The 13,298-nt window shown below is 61.7% G+C and overlaps 4 protein-coding genes across 4 annotated transcripts; 2 read left to right on the forward strand and 2 right to left on the reverse strand.

The window, feature by feature from the left end:
• Positions 1 to 408: 408 nt before the first annotated feature.
• Positions 409 to 871, reverse strand: HRG_09601 (tim10/DDP family zinc finger domain-containing protein; the record flags this gene model as incomplete). Its single annotated transcript, XM_044868072.1, has 3 exons — positions 409 to 597; positions 726 to 795; positions 864 to 871. The coding sequence occupies 3 exons, from the start codon at positions 869 to 871 to the stop codon at positions 409 to 411; spliced, it is 267 nt and encodes an 88-aa protein (XP_044716653.1).
• Positions 872 to 4,098: 3,227 nt separating this feature from the next.
• On the forward strand, positions 4,099 to 7,045 carry HRG_09602 (rhoGAP domain-containing protein; the record flags this gene model as incomplete). Its single annotated transcript, XM_044868073.1, has 4 exons — positions 4,099 to 4,243; positions 4,513 to 4,671; positions 4,725 to 6,118; positions 6,161 to 7,045. The coding sequence occupies 4 exons, from the start codon at positions 4,099 to 4,101 to the stop codon at positions 7,043 to 7,045; spliced, it is 2,583 nt and encodes an 860-aa protein (XP_044716654.1).
• A 694-nt stretch (positions 7,046 to 7,739) lies between these two features.
• HRG_09603 (alg9-like mannosyltransferase family domain-containing protein) lies at positions 7,740 to 9,735 on the reverse strand (the record flags this gene model as incomplete). The annotated part of the gene is made up of 4 exons (XM_044868074.1): positions 7,740 to 8,179; positions 8,243 to 9,131; positions 9,202 to 9,432; positions 9,502 to 9,735. The coding sequence occupies 4 exons, from the start codon at positions 9,733 to 9,735 to the stop codon at positions 7,740 to 7,742; spliced, it is 1,794 nt and encodes a 597-aa protein (XP_044716655.1).
• A 1,918-nt stretch (positions 9,736 to 11,653) lies between these two features.
• Positions 11,654 to 13,116, forward strand: HRG_09604 (aminotransferase class-III domain-containing protein; the record flags this gene model as incomplete). The annotated part of the gene is made up of 3 exons (XM_044868075.1): positions 11,654 to 12,163; positions 12,218 to 12,919; positions 12,979 to 13,116. The coding sequence occupies 3 exons, from the start codon at positions 11,654 to 11,656 to the stop codon at positions 13,114 to 13,116; spliced, it is 1,350 nt and encodes a 449-aa protein (XP_044716656.1).
• Positions 13,117 to 13,298: the final 182 nt, after the last annotated feature.

A 13,298-nucleotide genomic window follows, 5' to 3' on the forward strand; every position in this document is an offset into this window, starting at 1 on the left:
GCATTGATGGCCGGTATGCAGTCTTTGACGGACTCGAGTGGCCTTGGCCTGTAGAATACGCAGGAGGTTATCGTGCGGGAGTGTGGAATCGAGGATGAGCGCTTGATGGATGGATGGACCATTCCATCTGATATGCTTTTGGCCATTTTTCAAGTCCGTCGTACAAGTACAAAGCGTCGACCAGTAGCGGAAGACGGCAACCGCATTCAAGAAGCCGCCCAGCGACCTCCCACCAACAACGGGGGAAATCCCATACAAGGTACCCTCAAGAAATATCAATTCGACCGCAGAACAGCGCGCGACGGCGAGAGGGCTGCAGCGGATGAGACAACAAGGCGGAGAGATGTGTGTATATATCGCGCTTAGAAGACGCGCGTCCTCCCTTGCAAAATGACATCGGGCTTGGAATCATTTGTTCTGCATCTGCTGGGTGATCTGGGCGTTGTGCTCCTGGAAACGGTCGCTGACGCGCTGCTGGGTGGCCATCCATTTGAGGACACAGCGGTTGATGCAGCCCGTCTCGCGCGAAGCGAGGGCCTTTGAGGTGAAGTCGTCGACGCAGCTCACGAAGCAGTGCTCGACGAGTCCGCCAAAGGCCTAAGCGAGGGCCTCGCAAGTCAGCGGGTTGTTTTTGTCTTCTAACGCCGTGCTTTCTTCTTTGTTATATCTAGCTGCATATTTCCCTTTGAGGGTGTGATTGTTCGGAAGGGAGAGGGAAAACGCACGCCCATAAACTCCTTGACCTGGCGCTTTTGCATGCGCTGCTCCAGCTGGCGCTGCTCGGTGGACGATAACCTAAGGAAATGGCGAGGAGTGGTCAGTGGGTCAAAGACTATTGGGAGAGTTGGAAGGCGGAGGCGTACATATCCATGGCGGGCGGGCTTGTCGTCGTCGGCGGGAGGATGTGGCTTTTGATGGTGGATGGAATCATCAAAGTCCGAATTTTGACGTTGAGCTTCCTTGCCGATGCCTTGGTTACGTAAGACAATGAGCTCAAGGTACCAGGTACCTGGCCGGAGCTGTTTCTCTCCGCCAGTGCTCGGTTCGCGGCACGGATAAACTATCCACATAGAGTCCACAGGCACGGAGCTTCGCAGTCGAATGGAGCCATCAACAAAGCAGATTCGCTTGTGACCAGGGAACGGACGTCTTGCCAGGCATATGGTTTAGACGGTGCGCGAGTGGTGGTGGATTTGGGTTCCAAAATTGGATGGATGCTGTAGGGCTGCTTGGACAAGTGGGCGCTACAAGACGCCGGCATGGCTGTATTGCTCACGCCCAAGTCCATGTATTTTCGGGGCATTTTGATGGCCTTGCTTGACAAGAGCCACTTCGAGACGCGTGCCAGGGCAGGCGGGAATATTTGTGCATGGTTTTTGGGTTGGTGGGCAGGCAGGGTGCTTGGTAGACGGCCCCGCCCGCCATTCATGGTTTCCGCCACGGCGGACAGCCTCATGCCAGAGTATGAGGTCCGAGGTGATGGAGAGGCTCACCTGGCCGCCAGTTCTGTGGGATTTCGGAGTACGACCTCGCGTGCTCATGGCAGAGCCCACGTGCGGCTGTGTATGCTTACAGTAAGTGCCTCTACTCTCATCTCGAGTCGCAGACGTCAGCACGAGGGTGAAGTTTTGGCGTCGATGGCTCCGGCTCGCCCCATGGGGACTGATCGGCGATGGGGCCGCGGTCCCCCCTTGCTCGGGAGACTGTGGCCTGCAGGGGCTGCTCCTTCTTCTTGGCCTTTCTCCTCTTCGGGTTGAGCCTGCGGGCTTGCAGTGATGGTGTGCAGTCCCAGGGCAGGGCAGGGCAGGGCAGGGAGAGCTTCCCGCAGATTTATTACTGTCAGGCAGGTTGTTGTCAATTGTTGCTGGTCGAGGCACTACAGCGCCTGGTGAACTGCAGTGGCCCCGGGGTACAGAGGAGTGCGAGCTCCGGTAAGCTTCAGCAGTGGCTTGCGCAGGGCAGCTGCTAGCAGCAGTGATTTTTCAGAAGCACTTCCTCATCTCCGTGGCCCCTCTGTCAGCTCAGTCCATGTCACTGGCCAACGGCTTGTCCGCGTACAATGAAGGATAGCCCACGAGCAAGGACAGGTCTTTATCGAATGCATCGCAGACAGCGTCTATCGTCGGTTCTGCTGCACCGGATTCAGGGCCGTGCCACACAGAGCCGCCAGGACAGGAACCAACCTTGCTTTAGCGCAGCGGCTAGCCATCTAGGCCAGGGAGACAGCACAGGCAATGCTACAGAGCATGGCGCTAAATTCATCCAACTGGACAAGGAATGTTCTTGATGCCTCGATGAGCCACCGACCTAATAATAATTGCCTGCATCACCATGCAGTATAAGCGTCGCTGAGGTTCGCAATACGAAGTACAGTAGCAAGTACCACGGTCGTGGGTACGTAGGTGGGACGGGACTGACGATGGATGCTTCCTCCCCACAGCTCACAGCCCACAGCCCGCAGCCCACAGCCCCCAGGACCCCTTCGGTTAAGCTTTTGTGCTCCCGGGCTTGTTCGCTGAAGACGGCCACCGAGGACACGAGAGAGCGAGTCTTATTCCCTCGCAAGCCGCCGCCGCCGCATCCCTCATGGTTTCTTTCCCATCCACGCTCGCTTCCCCCCCCCGTCATTGTCCACTTCTCTCCTTTGGCCTCGCGTGTTTCTTGCCCTTCTCTTGCCTGCATAAGACAGGAAGAGAGAACATCTGTTGTTGTTTTCACTCGTTCGACAGCAACGTTCCTTCAAGACTTGGGGTCCCTTGGGTGCAGGTATGTATACAACAAACATCTTGGACCTGGCCCGAGTTGACTTTGGGCGAGGAAAGGTGGGAAGCAACAGAAAAAGAGACAAGAAGAAACCCTCGGCAGCAGTCTGGGGCGATTCCGACGCTCACGCTCGCCTTCTTCTCTCGCCGATCCTGGCTCGCCCAACATTAACCCGGCGCAGCCTGTTTCAACGTCATTCGCCCGCCGTCCTTCTCGCATTTACTGGCTCGGCCCCCAGGCAGGCCGCCTACAGGGCAGGACTCAGCGCTGCATCCCCCTCTTCCCCCCTCTCCCTCCCGCCTCTCTCTCCCTCCCTCCCGTCTCTTCCCCTCTCTCCTATCACTCGGCGACGCTATTCCCCTCTGCTCCTCGTCGGCCTTGCGCGCACCGCCCCATCCATCACCCCCGGCAGCCTCTCTCTCTCTCCACCCGACGCCGGCTGGCTAGCCAGCCCACGCTTCGCGCCCCAAGCTGCTCCACCGACTGATGCCGCATCATCCCCGGCTTGGGCACACAAAACAAGTACAGTACACAGGCGCTCACAACGTGGCCCACCTGTCGCCGCCACGACCGCCCGGCCAACACCACTGCCAACACAGCCCAAGGCCTAAAGCAGGTAAGCTGGGTACCTCTCCCCCCACCTGCTGCCCGTCCCTCCTCAAGTACCTGCACCTCCGCCGAGCCCCCTCTGTTCCGGCACTGCCAGATCGTGGCCAGCTGCCCTCCACTCCTCTCTGCGGTGCTTCGACTCCCTGTAAGCTGCACCTAACATCTCAATGTCAACAGGCTGGTCGCCCAACCACAACACAACCACCACGCCACCACCACCACTGCAGCCGCCTACTTCGCTGCACCGCCCTCCCTACTCGTCCAGCACCTCTTTCTGGAGGCGTGCGCAGTTTCCTCCGACGCTCCTTCTTCCTCTCGCCTGACGCCCTGCGCCGTCATCGTCCGCCATTCCCCCCTCATGCCGTCGAGCTCCAGGACAGACGACTGGCCGCCGCTTCGACGTTAGAACCTGCTCCCAGCCCGACTCCAAACAAAGCTACCCTCGGACGCTTGCACCCTGCTTGCGATCCGCCCGCCCGCCCGCCTTTGTCGCATCGCGTCCGTCAACTAGCTCACCTCCCCTCATCATCGAGAGCCGACGGAAAACATCACCCGTGAGTCGCAGCCGACGGGCCATTGAATCTTCGTGGCCCAGGACCCGCGCCAAGCCCTGTCGTGCGCTTGCCCGGCGTCGAGACGAGGTCTCCCGAGTCGGAACGCCCCCTCGGGTCCTTGGTCGTCGTCCGAAACATCGTTTCCCGTCGCTCGAGAGCGCCTTCATCTACCATGGCCTCTGCTATCCCTACAGCGCACCGGGCCAATAATCAGGCTCCGCCGCCTGGTGCCACTCCTGCCTCGCCTCCGAACAAGCGCGATCTCAAGTCGTGGTGGAAGAGCTTCAAGCTGCCCTCAAAGCATCAAGAGCCCTCAGGTAGGCTTTTCCCTTCTGCCCCGGCATGGCGCTGCCGATCCTTGTCATCGCTCCCGCGCCCCCCGTCTGTCCTTCCGTCGCATTTTGCGGCTAGGCACCATGGCGTCGTCATTAGCCGACTGGCTGTCGCCCCATTTCAGCCGTGGTCGCTGAAGCAGGACATGTCGCCGACCACGCTTTGTTCTAGACACCTGAGCCACCCTCGGCTGTTCCCCCTGTCACATCATGCTCGGGCCATGTCTGCGCGGACTTGCTGACCTCGGCCATAGCAGAATCTAAAGCGCCCGGCATCTTTGGGGTTCCGCTGCGGCAGAGCATTACCTACGCCAACGTCGCCATATCCCTCATCGACGAAAATGGCCAGAGCTACATTTACGGATACGTTCCTATCGTCGTGGCCAAGTGTGGCGTTTTTCTCAAGGAGAAAGGTTCGTGGGAGCAGTCCCCTCCCGCTCGCGTCTTTTATTAATCGGCGTTGCAGCTACTGGAATCGAGGGCATTTTCCGGTTGAGCGGTTCTGAGAAGCGCATCAAGGAGCTCAAGCACATCTTTGACTCTCCCGACCGCTACGGCAAGGGGCTCGTCTGGGACGGCTATACTGTTCACGATGCGGCCAACGTCCTCCGCCGATATCTCAATGACCTCCCAGAGCCCGTCGTGCCCCTGGATCTGTACGAAAAGTTCCGCGATCCGTTGCGTGGGGCAACCAAGCAGGCCGTTGGGGATGCTGAAGGCCCCCAGTTCGTGGACAACTTTGACGAGAAGGCCGCCATCGAAAAGTACCAAAAGCTCATCACGGAGCTGCCCCCGCTTAACAGGCAGCTTCTCCTCTACATCCTCGATCTCCTCGCCGTCTTTGCCGCCAAGTCGGATGAGAACCGCATGAATTCGCAGAACCTGGCGGCCATTTTCCAGCCTGGCATGCTGTCCCATCCCACGCACGCCATGGCGCCCGAGGAGTATAGACTGAACCAATGTGTTCTCATCTTCCTGATTGAAAACCAGGACCACTTCCTCATTGGCATGCAAGGCACAGCCGCCGACGAAAAGACCATGAAGGAGGTGGCCTCGGGCACCCCGACAGGACCCTTGACTCCCAACCCCAATAGGACCTCGGGCCTCGACAGGTCGTCATCCAACGCCAGCGCAGGTGCCACGAGCGTTCGGCGCGATGGCAAGGTTCGCAGGAATAGATCTGTTTCTTCGCGCCACTCCCGGCAGGAGGGCAACGCAACGCCAAGCAGTCCCTCGCTGGCGACAACCCCCACGGGCGGTCTAGGTAGGAGCAACACCGTCCCGTCCAAAAAGTCGCCCGCTCTGGCCGGAGCCAAGTTCAAGAGAAACGATGGCCCTGGTCACCAATCGCCCGGCTACCTCGAGCCCATGACCCCTGTTCGCCCAGCGCAGCGCGCGAATCACTCCCAGCGGTCGAGCCCGACGCCCGCCACTCTTGGTGCTGCAAGCCTTCCACTCGCCCTTGGCTCGGCGTCTGGGCTGAGTCAAGAGAGGCTTCTGGAGGTGCCCCAGGAAACATCGACTCCGCAAGGAAAGGAGCGGAATCTGCAGAGCTTGTTCCAGCGATCGCCTGGGGAAGGCGGCGAGAGGAGGCAGCCGAACAAGCTCAAGAAGAAGCGGATATCAGGCATGAACATTAGCGCCCAAAGCTCCAGCGCCTCGTTGGTTCACTCAAATGCCGTGTCCCCGGCGGTCGAGGCGGCGAACCCGATGGAAACGATGCAGCCCATTCCGGAACCCGTTTCGCTGCCGGCGCCAGATGCACCCTCGCAGCTTGCCACGGAACCCTCGCCTTCCACTTCACAGGCTACCGCCGCGGCGCTAGCCGTGCAACGGGGCCATGCATATCCCTCGCCGACTGTACCAGAGATGGAAGCAGTGCAGAACTCTCTTGCAGCTCAGCAGGCAGGCGAGAGATCATCTGATCACACTCCCCGCGCATCTTACGTTCCGGCCAACAGCAATCTGCACCCCGACAATCTGTTGCGTGGGAAGAAGTCTCCGCCAACGTCCGTCCACTCGTCGTTCAACGAGGGATCAGACCTGGACCAATCGACGGATGATATGCCGGCGCCGTTGTCCGAAAACTCAGAAAGAGAAAAGAAGAAGCGCTGGAGACTATCGAGAAGCAGAAAGGAAGACAACGGCTCCACGAGTTCTTTGGCGACGCCCCCGCACCTCAACATCGGCACCAACGATAATGCAGAGATCAGCACCACGTCTATAGGCAGCGGCGTCAGCAAGCCACGCAACAGCGTTACGAATGAGGGCTCAGAGCCCACGACCTTGGCCAGCGTGGAAGGCCAGACGAGCCAGGAGGGGGGAAGGGACAACGGCAAAGACGACGCCAAGGGGCCGATAGGCTGGATCAGAAACAAATATCGCGAAGCCAAAGAAAGCGCTGAGCAGAGACGGAACAAGTCGCCACCCGCGGACCGCCAGGCACTCGGTGCCGCCTTTCTCTCACGTGGGAGGAGCCTGGATCTGAAATGCGACAGGGTCGACGAGAGGCAGCCGGAGAGGGAGGCCATTGCCGAGAAAGAGGTCCATGAGCCGCCGGCTCTGAAGGAGGCCACGCTCAGGACCCCTGTGGCAGCTGCTGCGGCGGCATCGTCAGGAGCACACGCCGAGACCCAGAAGCATATTGCAGTGGACGCGTCAAAGGAAGCTTCCACGGAGGCGTCAGAAGAGCCCCGAGCTGAGCCGCCGCCTGCAGCTCAACCCGAACCAGCCCCCGCGACCATGACGGAGGCTCAAGCCCCTACCGAACCGCCCAGGAACGAGTAAAACCTCGGCTGGGGAACTGGGGCTTGAAATCTGGAGCCCGGAGCCGGTCAAGGCTTGATCTCTACGCGTTGCCGAATTCGATGATTTCCGAGGCATCAGCGCTTGTTTCTTCCATCGCCACAGAGCGAGCAGACCATCCCGGTAGGCGTTTAGTGCGCAACGCGTTTTGGTTGGTTGGTTTTTGGCGATACCGCGATGGGGTACCCATCTTCCCGGTTTCCTCCGTTTGTGTTTTACCACGGCGGAGACTGGCATCGGGGGTTTCGGTTTGCTCTTATCTAATTACCTTTCCGAGCGTTCGGTGACGTCGCGTACGCGCCTCGCATCACACGCGACTTGTTTATCCCTTGTCCTCTAAAAGAGGGCAGGGATGGAGACGAGGGAGACATGGCAATCGGACGGATCGGATGATGTGTTCATGTAATGTACGGAAGCTAAAGAGATGATACAAAATCTGTCTCGTACAGTTTGTCGTAGCTGTCTCGTGTGCAACGAGGACGAATCAACGTCTTGGGGAGGTGCTCCACCAATGTCAGAAAAGGAGGGTCGCCTCTGCATTTAGTTGGAGAAACACGACTTCCCTTGATGCTCCATCCATCAACATGCCGTGTCGGGTTACGCGGTGTGCCTCTCGAGTAGAGGTAGTACAATGCGCACGACAGCGGCCGAGGACGGGCGTGGGCGCCGTGCGAGCCTAGGCTCCAACCTTGTTGGGCGGCGGCGCGTCGTCGTAGACGCCCGTGTCCCAGACAAGCAACCTGCCGGCGCGGCGCCAGTCGTCGCTGAAGAGGCCATTGAAGCCTGCCCAGACCTTGTCGAGGCGGCCGAGGCCGAGGGCGGCGGCCTCGTCGGTGGCGAGGAAGCGGCGCAGCCAGGGCTCGATGCCCTCAAAGCCGACAATGTAGCGGGGGGCGCGCAGGCCGCCGGGGCGGAAGAGCTCGGTGCGGAGGAAGCGCAGGGGGTCGTCGTAGAAGCGGTCGGCCTCGTCGCGGTAGGCGGCGCGCTCGGGGGAGCCGGGTTCGGTATGCAGGGGCGGCTCGCAGGACAGGGCGTAGGCGTCGAGGCCCTGGTGGACGAGGTGGGAGCGCCAGGGGGTGGAGTGGCAGGGGGTGAGGAAGAGGGCGAAGAGCTCGTCTGGGGCAGATGGCGAGCCGTGGGCGAGTCGGACAGAGGCCGGGTGGATGTGCTCGTACTGGCGGCGGAGATGGGACAGGACGGTCAAAGGTGCGGCCTGGTGGAAGAAGGAGAGGTAGCCGGCGAGGCAGAGGTTGACGGCGAGGGCGGCGAGGAGATAGGACTTGTTGCGAAGCCGGGGGCGAGGCCTGGCGGACTTTGAGGACGGCGAGGGGGCAGACGTGAAGAAGGAGGCGACCCGAGGCGCGGCGAGGATGTTGAGGGCCGGGAGGAGGGGGTAGATGAAGCGGACTTCCTTGTGGGAGATGAGGGAGAGGGCCCCGACGGTGGTGAGGACGGTGTAGGACAGAGTCTTGAGCGTGTTTTCCTTGGCGGCGGACGAAGCCACGGGCTTAACGAGGCCCCAGAGGGCAAAGGGGAGGCTGGTGGTGCAGAGGAGGGGGATGCCCTGGAGGAGGTAGTAGTGCCAGGGGTTGCGGCCGTAGAAGACGGCGAGGGACTTTGAAATATTGAAATTGAGCCAGTTGAGCGGGGGAAAGGTCCAGAAGCCAAAGTACAGACGATCCGACACGAGTGAGAGGGCGGCGACGAGGCCGCCGCAAAGCGCCGCGTCCCTGAAGAGGGCAACGATGCAAGGCCGGGTCAGGGGGGAGAGGCCGCGAAGAGACAGCCTCGTCAGGGTGAGGCCGACGACGGTGGCCCAGATGAGGACGTTGGTGGGCCGGAGAACAACGGCGAGGGCGGCCAGACAGAGGGAGGCGCGCAGGCGCCACGGGTGGGTGAGCGGCTTGGGCGGCTTGGGCTTATCCTTTGCCGGGGCGGGCGCGGCGGGGGCGAGGAGGTTCCAGGGCCAGTAGTATAGGGCCATGGCGGTGAGGGTTGTCTCGAGGGAGTTTGAAAAGGTGCGCGTCGAGACATACCACTGCCAGGGGCTGAGGAGTTGGAGGAACAGCTGGGGGAAGAGGTTAGTCCCTCACCATCCTCGGTTGCTGTTTCTGGGGAAAGGAGAGAGGCGGGCACACCACAAAGAAGGAATAGTTGGTATCTGCGCCGTAGATGTCGACGGCGAGCCGCCAGGTGTACCAGTCGCCCAGGGCAGCGATGAGGGCCTGCAGTGCCTTGGGCGCGGCCATGATGACGGCGGTGCGCAGGGCGTGGCCGGCGGGCAGCCAGGAGGAGAGATTGTCTGCGAGCAGGTAGGCGAGGGAGAAGAGAGCCGGGTGAAGCGAGGACCTCAGCTGGCGATGCCACTCCTGAACTCGAGGTCAGCATTGCGGCGGGGTTTGGAAAAGGGGATGGATGGATGGCGGGGAGAGACTCACCCAGGTGAGCCATGCGCGGCTTTGCGGCCCAAAGGCGAGGCGCCAGGCGGGTTCGAGGGCCTGGAAGTACTCATCGGGCTGGAAAAAGGTGGAAATGCACCAGGCGTTGATGAGGCGGATGACGATGATGCGGCGGAGAAAGGCTGGGCGGTTGCGCCTGTCGCGGGCGGTGGGGGAAGTTGCCGATGACAGGGATGCCGAGGAAGACGATGGGGATGGCTGGGAGGAAGCCATGGCGGGCCGTCAACACGACAGGGTGCCTTGTTTGCTGCTGGATGCCGCCGCCGAGACGGAGGAGAGTGGTGCTCCTCAGGGTCTGGTGGACGGGCTCGAGGGACAGGCCATTGAGACGGGCGTGTGACTTATGCCGGGACTAGGTCCGGTGATGAGTTTGTCTGGGGCTCCGAGGGCGACGATGCACCGGGTGGTGATGGTTGTCGTGATGAGAGGCTTGTCGTGATGGGACGCCCTTCGGGGATTGAGCTCGAGATGATGCTCAGCCGAAGCTGCTGCTGATTGGCCGGCGGGAGCATGCAAGCACGCACTGGACAGTAATTCCAGTGCCCCGTTTCGCCAGCGAGGTCTGATTACGTAATGTTCCCTTTTGGGGGCCGGCGCTGGCCGGTCAAGCCGGTGTCGGCACCGACGGCCGGTCAAGCCGGTGTCGGCACCGACGGCCGGTCTCACCGACGGTTTTTTAAATTTTCAAGGCCCCGCCGAGCCGCGCCGACACTTGGCCCGGGTGCATGCCGCGGCTTTGGCTGTGCAGGCTTGGAAGATACGGCCTGCCCGCGTCGAGCTCGCCGTCTCGACGACGACGGGGGAAACACGAGCAGACCCGTGAGCTGCGCGGGCTGCACTGCGACGGCGCCGGGTGGCGTTGCATCCCGCGCTCCAGCAGGCACGCGCACAGGCGACGAGGGCCGGCGCTATCAAAAGGGAAAACGTCTTATCAATGCGGTGCGACGCGGATCGCCAGATGGCATCTCTACGGTACAGGGGACTGTACGTAATGGCCTGGCTGCCATTGGCGGGCTGTCATGTGGCCGCCGCGCAGGGGTGGGCGCCGGTCCCTGTACCGTACCGTGCAAGTTGCTGCCCTCTCCCCTCCCCCCTTCCCCCCGGTCTGCCGGCCGCTCGGGAGTCGTCGTCGTCGTCGCTCTGCTGCGCTTGGTCGGGCACCTGCTGGAATAGGCACTCCGCATTTACAGTATACTGTACCGAGTAAGCTGTGACGCATCTCCTACATGTCCGAGGCTTGGCGTGCAAAACGGCATCCAACAGGGCCAAGCGAGATGGTACATGGCGGGTACCGTGCGTGACCACGCCACGTGAGCAAATGCAACCCCCATCCCGTTCTTCGGGGGCGCCTGGCCGACGGCTGGCCTCGGCTTCAGCGGGTGCAACATCCGTACATCTACATGCCGGGTAGTTACCCAAGGTGGATAGTAAGTCACCACTGGAGCAGGCAACAAAGAGCTCGCTCGATTGCACCGAGAAAACTCGAAACTCGGAAAACGCCTGGCACGCCGAGCGCAACGGTGCGGTGTGCGAGGGCCAAGCAAGGGGGGCAGGTGTTTGGTGGTGACACGGCGGCGGTTCGTCTGCATCGCCAATCAGGCACCCGCGCAGACATGCTTTGTACATGGCAAACGAGAAACGAGACACAGAGGCCGTCGACGATTGAAGCTCCATGCCTGCCACGGTGGGTATCCGTACATACTACATACTACATACTGCATGCACACATGCACACATGCACATTGCCCTCCGGCCGACCAACAGCCAGCACCGAAAGGCCGCCCCGGTCTCGCCGTCCACTTGCACTTAGGGGTATAGCGGCGCTCCGCCTCCGTCTCTGTCTCGGTCTCGGCCCCAGAGTATAAATGGCAACGGGGACCGAGTCCTAGGCCCCCCTCCCTTTCCCACCTCACAACCCCCCTCATTCTGCCTCTCCCCTCCCGCTCCCCTCCCGCTCCCCTCCTCCCCACAGACACGCATCCTGCCTCCCCAAACGTTCCCTCTTCTCAACCACGACTGTTCCAGACGCAGAAGCGACTTCAATCTTTGCCATCCGAGACAAGCACACCACATTGACGGACCACCACCGCCGCCCCCCTCGCCGTCGCCAAGAACCCTCGACGAGAGCACAATGGCTCCCCACGCCAACGACGTCGCCGCCCGCTCCGCCGGCACCGGCTCCGGCACCGCCCCCTCGCGCCTCCACGCCGCGTCGACGGCCGCCGCCATCGCCTCCGAGGCGGAGCACGCCGCCCACAACTACCACCCGCTGCCCGTCGTCTTCGCAGAGGCAAAGGGCGTCGACGTCTGGGACCCCGAGGGCCGCCACTACCTCGACTTCCTCTCCGCCTACAGCGCCGTCAACCAGGGCCACTGCCACCCGGAGCTCGTCAAGGCCCTCGTCGACCAGGCCGGCCGCCTGACCCTCAGCTCCCGCGCCTTCCACAATGACGTCTTCCCCAAGTGGGCCGAGAAGATCCGTCAAGTCTTTGGCTACGAAATGGTCCTGCCCATGAACACGGGCGTCGAGGCCGTCGAGACGGCCGTCAAGATTGCCCGCAAGTGGGCCTACAAGGTCAAGGGCGTCGAGCAGGACAAGGCCCTCGTCTTGTGCGTTGCCGACAACTTTCACGGCCGATCGGTAGGCCCTCGTCTCCCTCGCCGCCCCGGCCGATCCGAGCTGACCCGGTGCTAGATGACGGCCATCACCCTCTCGACGGACCCCGAGTCCAAGGAAAACTACGGCCCCTATGTGCCAAACATTGGCGCCTCCAGCCCCTCGACCGGCAAGCCAATCCGCTTCAACAACGTCGCCGACCTCGAGGAAGTGCTCGAGGCCCACGGCAAAGACACGGCCGCCTTCCTCGTCGAGCCCATCCAGGGCGAGGCCGGCGTCGTTGTCCCTGACGACGACTACCTCGCCAAGGTCCACGCCCTCTGCAAGAAGCACAAGGTGCTGCTCATCTGCGACGAGGTCCAGACGGGCATTGGCCGCACCGGCCGCATGCTGTGCTCGGAGTGGTCCGGCATCAAGCCCGACGTGGTGACGCTGGGCAAGGCCATCTCGGGCGGCATGTACCCCGTCAGCGCCGTCATGAGCAGCAAGGAGGTGATGCTGGTGGTCGAGCCCGGCACCCACGGCTCCACCTACGGCGGGAACCCGCTCGGCTGCGCCGTGTCCATCCGCGCCCTGGAGCTGATTGAGGAGGAGAACATGATTGGCAATGCCGAGCGCCTGGGCAACATGTTCCGCGATGGCCTTGCGGCGCTCAAGAGCCCCGTCATCAAGGCGATTCGAGGCAAGGGCCTGCTCAACGCCATGGTCATTGACGAGTCGGCCACCTCGGGCCGGACGGCGTGGGACCTGTGCTTGCTGCTGAAGAAGAAGGGTCTACTGGTGAGTCGAATGCCATGCCTCGCTTTGGCCTCATGCTGACGCCTGCCTCGCCATCGCAGGCCAAGCCCACGCACGGAGACATCATCCGGTTCGCCCCTCCGCTGGTCATCACGGAGACGGAGCTGAGGAAGGGCCTCAACATCATCGCCGAGGCCATCAAGGAGCTGCCCACTGCCGAAAAGGCCGCCGGCCACTGACGCGGGAGTAGATAGCCGGCGTGTTTTTCATTGTCTGGACACACGTGAGCGCACGTGAGCGCAAGCTCCGGGATGTCATGATGAACGATAGTCTTTGTTCACACCATGGTTTTCGTCGCAACACAGATACCCCTGGGATTATGGGCTGGTCGGCCTCATGTGCTGCCGGAATTTTGTTTTGT

This window comes from Hirsutella rhossiliensis, assembly GCF_020360975.1.
Source record: "Hirsutella rhossiliensis strain HR02 chromosome Unknown scaffold00013, whole genome shotgun sequence".
NCBI classification, from domain to species: Eukaryota; Fungi; Ascomycota; class Sordariomycetes; order Hypocreales; family Ophiocordycipitaceae; genus Hirsutella; species Hirsutella rhossiliensis.